Source organism: Cucumis melo, chromosome 6 (assembly GCF_025177605.1).
Source record: "Cucumis melo cultivar AY chromosome 6, USDA_Cmelo_AY_1.0, whole genome shotgun sequence".
NCBI lineage: Eukaryota > Viridiplantae > Streptophyta > Magnoliopsida > Cucurbitales > Cucurbitaceae > Cucumis > Cucumis melo.
The window spans coordinates 25,029,724-25,035,034 of NC_066862.1; the positions used below are offsets into that span (position 1 = coordinate 25,029,724).

The window sequence follows — 5,311 nt, forward strand, 5'->3', positions numbered from 1 at the left end:
TCACGAAAAATAAAAAATAAAATCTAAATGTTACTAATATAAACGATAGACGTGTTTACTTATTTTGAATATAATGAAATGTTTATTTACTAGTTTAAATTTGTTTTTTATAACTATTTTATAAATATCTATCAAATTGACGATTTATATAAAATTTCATAAAACTAAGATCTTTATATTTCCTTCAACATCAATATTTTATATATGGATTATCATTCAAAGGATATACTTGACATTTAAAAACGATAAAGTTAAGAAGAAGTATATACAAATTAAGAGCTAGGATTAAAGAAGGAAGTGGCCTTAGGAAAGGAGGCTGACAAGCGAAGGAGGTTGAGAAAGACCCTTGCCAAATGCTTAACGAGATAGGTTTAGGTAGATAAATTTACTATGGGTGTTATGTGAAATCTAAATGCACTTACCCTACCAAAACTTTAATATCAACACTCTATTATTTTTCAAATTTTCGTAGATTTTTCTATAATATTAAAAATCGATTAACTCTTTATGTGGAGGGGAAGAGAATGATGGGTTTGGTGTGTGGTGGAATATAAAATGGGCGCCGTTGCTATGCCATTGGCCCCGCGGAAATCTCTCTTCTCTTTCCCCCTTTGCTTTCCATTTACCCAATTTCTTCTTTTCCTTACTTCTTCTTCTTCTTCTTCTTCTTCTTCTTCTTCTTCTTCTTCTTCTCCTTCTTCTTCTTCTTCTTCTTCTCCTCCCTTTCTCTTCTCTTTCTTCTTCACATACCCTCATTGAATCCTTCACATTCAATTCAAACCCCCATTCAATGCTCTCTCTCTTTCACAAGCCTCCATTCCCCTGCTCTTCTCTCTGTTTTTACATCTTTCAGTGACCCCATTTCCCTAAACGCCGCTTTATCCTCCTCCCTTCCGTTCAGAATTCTTCACAATTTCTCAACACCCATCTCCTTGATTTTCCATTTTTTTTACTCTAATTATGTCTGCGGTCTTAGCAAGAACAGGGCGACATCGTCAGCGATACGACGATCATTTTCGTCTTGTTTCTGGGTATTATTCTTCTCTATTCTTTTGCTGTTTCGTCGTTTTCTTCTTTGTCTTCTTCCCCTTTTGTTTCTACTTGACTTCTCTACTTTCTCTTCTTCCTTTTTCCCCTCCCAATCTTTAATCATTATCAATAGTCTCATCTATTTCAAATTCGTCATTTCAAGTGGTTTCGTTTTTTTGCTTCTCGAATTTCTGCTCGAATTGAAATTATTGTATCTTTCTGGCACAGGGATCCATATATTATGTACATTTACTTATTTTATTGTATATTTTCATGGTGGGTCTTCTTATTGACTTCGGTTACATGAACAACAAAATGGGTTTCACTATCTCTTTTGTCTTATTTGTGGAAATCGTTAACCACTGCACGCATATGACATATTAGAGTTATCAACGACACCCACTCTAATAACCTTTCGTTTGTGGGTAAGGACGAATTGTAGTGGGCGTTTCAGATATTGGAAAAAAAAATTCTGTTGTTTTCAGTATGGATTTTTACTAAAACTGATTGTGGGCTGTGATTTGATGTTTTATTTTATGCTCCAAAAGTGTAAGGGGGTGACTATGATTTTTGAAGAAGTTTGGGTATCTTTCATTTTAATTGCTTATAATCTGACACGTTACGAACATTCTGCTATGTTTGCATTGGAATTGAATTGGGGAGCTGGGAAATGAGAAATTAAGGAATTAGATCGGTGGGGATGAGATGTATGTATTTGAAGTGTATAGAATGAGTTTTGGATGCTTGAAGATGAAATTTTAGTTTTATACATGTTAGAATGGGAAATATTCTATGATACTCATTTTCTGTGGGTGTAAAAAGAAGATAACTTCAAAAATTTGTTGTATATTAGAATTATACGATGAGAAGACAACAGCGGAAGAGAAAGGAACATTTCTAGATTGAAGAACAGGTGAATCGATTGTTGAATGATGTGATGTTAATGGTTAATTTGAGTGTCTATTTTCTTTTTCCTTTTCCGTCTGTAAAGTTGCTTTATGTAGTTGGTCGCAATTGTTCGAAGATTTGTACTTTACCTAATTCCCTAAATAGATAAAACTTTTAATATGAAATATGGAACTGTTTTCTTCCGATCATGGGTTGATTTATTTTTTATTTTCTCATGACATTCCAAATTTCAGTTTACAAATTTTCTTAGATCTTGAAGTTAGGAAACCCGTGTCATGTTGAATATTTCCCTCTGATGTTTGCCTGCCTCTAGTTTGTAGAAGTTGAATTTGGGATGGCAACGTGTCCTTTTAGTATTGAATGCAATTTCATTTAGCATAATTTTGGGGATGGTATTGTAACTTAAATGAATTTAACCCAGCAATCGGTCCTTATTTGTTACTTAATTATTGGCACATGCACGACAGATGCATTCCTTATAGGCTGATAGATGACAGCGAGGAAGTTAACGACCAGTGTGACATTGAGAACAAGATTGAAGTTCTCATGGTTTCTTCACCAAACCGTGACGATCTAGTGTTTCCGAAGGTTTATAATTCTATCCATTCTTGGTTTTAGGTGTTGGCAAGAAATATCACTATTCTATACTTCAACATTTCTTCTTGTTCTTCTTTGTAGGGTGGATGGGAGGATGATGAGACCCTCCTAGAAGCAGCATGTCGCGAAGCTGTGGAAGAAGCAGGAGTGAGAGGCAAGCTTAACGTAGGTTTATATAGTGCTTACTTCCAGAAACTGATGATCTTTTTGCATGTTTTCTTCACTAATATTGAACTATTTGCGTCAAGATTTTTGGTAGTAGAACCTTTTAGTTGCTCGTCGAGTAGTCGTCGTAGGATGGGTTTGGCAAGTCTAGGAATTACATAAGTTACTAGGCGTCTCAGGAAATTTATACATCATTAGCCTGCAGAATGGCAGAGGGCTTTGACTGGATGTTGTTTGCAGTTATTGACTTCTTTTACAGGAAGACTCAGATTGTGAATCAAAACGAACATCTGGCCCGCCTTCCTACGTCTACGGGTACCGTAGAGATGGAATGATTGGGATAACTACTCCTTGATAATTTTTCTTTATGTAGGTTAAAATTGCAAAGTAGAAAGATATTTTGAGGTTTAGGATGTAAAATATCAATGGTGTCATTCCCTACAAAAGTATCTGGCTCAGTTAACCATCCACCACGCATATGGAGATTTAATCCAGTTTTTCTTGCAGCTTGATTTATTTGTATACTGATTGTTACAAAAGAAGAAAATAGGTGATAGCATATACTTGTGGAACTACTATCCATTTGGATTTACTCGTAGGATACTCCATGCTTTGTTGTAACTTGGTGTACCACTCACTGCAAAGTCGATATTCCTCTTTCACTTGGAAAATAAAATTGTATTGTTTCTATATGTTAGGAAAATCCTCTTGGAGTTTGGGAGTTTAGAAGCAAAAGCAGTCAGGACATTTGCAGCATGGAGGGAGCATGCAGAGGATACATGTTTGCACTAGAAGTTACAGAAGAGCTTGAGTCATGGCCAGAGCAGGGAAATCGCCATAGGAGATGGGTCAGTATATACTTCAACTGTGAAATTAACTCCCTTAAATTGTTAATATGATGCCATTTCAGCACTCTTTGAAAAATCATTTTCTGGAGAGTGGTTTTTAACCCTGTCAATAATAATGGGAAGAAAAATTATTTGCATGTGTTTGCTTTGCAGCTCAATGTTACGGAGGCATTCAGACTATGCCGATACGAATGGATGCGTGTGGCACTTGAAGCCTTTCTTCAAGTAATGGGGGGAGACGAAAATGGTGAAGCTACGCAAGAGATGACGGCAGAGACAAGTGCAGTAACAGTTACAAATGTGGTTGATTGTGGATTGATATCATCTAACTGCTGTGGAAGGCCTCCTCCGTTCGGTCAGCAGCATGGTGGTAGGGGTCATTCAACAGGCATAGGAGGTATTTCAAGGGATTGCAGACTAGGCATTACATTAACTGAATGATGAAAATCTGTGCAGCGGGTTTGTGTAATCAGTCTCTGGTGGGGGGGGAGGGGGTGGGGGAAGTCGTTCAACTTTGAGAAAGAACAAACAAAACTTTGTAAAGTGAAGGTGAAGGTGAAAGTAAACCTCAAAGTGCAGCAGAATTATGAGAAAAGAGAGAGAAGAGCCAGGAGGAGGGGAAGGCTCTTTTTTTTTTTTTTTTGACGGGGGGGGGGGGGGGGGGGAGGATGATGGATGATTGTTTGTATGTAGAAGAAGAAGAAGAAGAAGCAACTGTAGCTGGGAGCACAAAGTTATGTGGTTGGTTTGTTGTTAGTGATGTTAATAAAATAGTTGGACTGTGATGGATGGGTTACTGACTGATGTTGATGAATTTTGGGTGGTGGTGGTGGTTGTAATGCTGTAGCTGCTGTAAATGAAGAAGCCAATCAGTGTACAGTTGGATTTCTTTTTTCTTTTTTAAACTGTTTGTGTTTGCTGTTCAGTGAAAATGGTTTAGAGGAAAATTATTGGGAATAGTGTACAGTTCCCTATCTCATATCTCTGACCTCTCACCAAAGTACACGCACCTTGTTTTTCTGCATTTCATTTCAATTCCCATGTTCTTTGCTTCCTCCCATTCAACAACAAGTTTCACTACAACTTTAATTCTCCAAGTTTCAATCAGTATCTACTTGGTCCATTCAATTTTCAAAAGTGTTCGATAGCTTCTTGAACATATTGTATATTTTTTTAAAGGTTTTGATGATGGGTATGATATATTTCTAACAAGTCTTTGCTAATTTAAAGGCCATTTGTGGCAAGAATTGCGCAAGACTATCGTAACAAGTCTTGGCTATATGAAATACTATTTAAAAACCTCCAATTTGCGATGGTAAACAATGTAACAAATAAAAAATGATGAATGTCAAGTAGTAAAAGTGAAGATTCAAATCAGTCTTCTTCCATCCACGATTGTAATCTGGCTTCAAGATGTCGATTTTTTTTTTCAAAAAAGAGTGAATTCTGAGTGTGAGGTTATGCCCTGATCGACCCAACCAAGTTGGGTGAGTGGCTTTCTTTCTTTTTTTTCTCCCTCTTTAGTAGCTCTCGCTCTTCAAGTTCAACCCCTAAATCTCTTTCGATTTACCTATTGTGGCTTACCGCTGCGTTATGATCTCTTTCTTCAAGTGCTTGATGTGTGAGAGCCGAGGTCACTTTGATCCTTTATATACGTCTTGACCTAATATATGACATAATAACATGCTTCTGATTGTTCTCGACCCTATCCCAAAACTCAAAAAAGAAGAAGATATATTATATACTTATTCTCTCTATTAAGA

The 5,311-nt window shown here is 36.7% G+C and overlaps 1 protein-coding gene across 1 annotated transcript; it reads left to right on the forward strand.

The window, feature by feature from the left end:
- Window positions 1-526: 526 nt before the first annotated feature.
- LOC103491704 (nudix hydrolase 13, mitochondrial) lies at window positions 527-4,645 on the forward strand. Its single transcript, XM_008451761.3, has 5 exons — window positions 527-1,031; window positions 2,406-2,526; window positions 2,617-2,700; window positions 3,399-3,548; window positions 3,702-4,645. The coding sequence occupies exons 1-5, from the start codon at window positions 961-963 to the stop codon at window positions 3,987-3,989; spliced, it is 714 nt and encodes a 237-aa protein (XP_008449983.1). The 5' UTR covers window positions 527-960; the 3' UTR covers window positions 3,990-4,645.
- The last annotated feature ends 666 nt before the right edge of the window (window positions 4,646-5,311 follow it).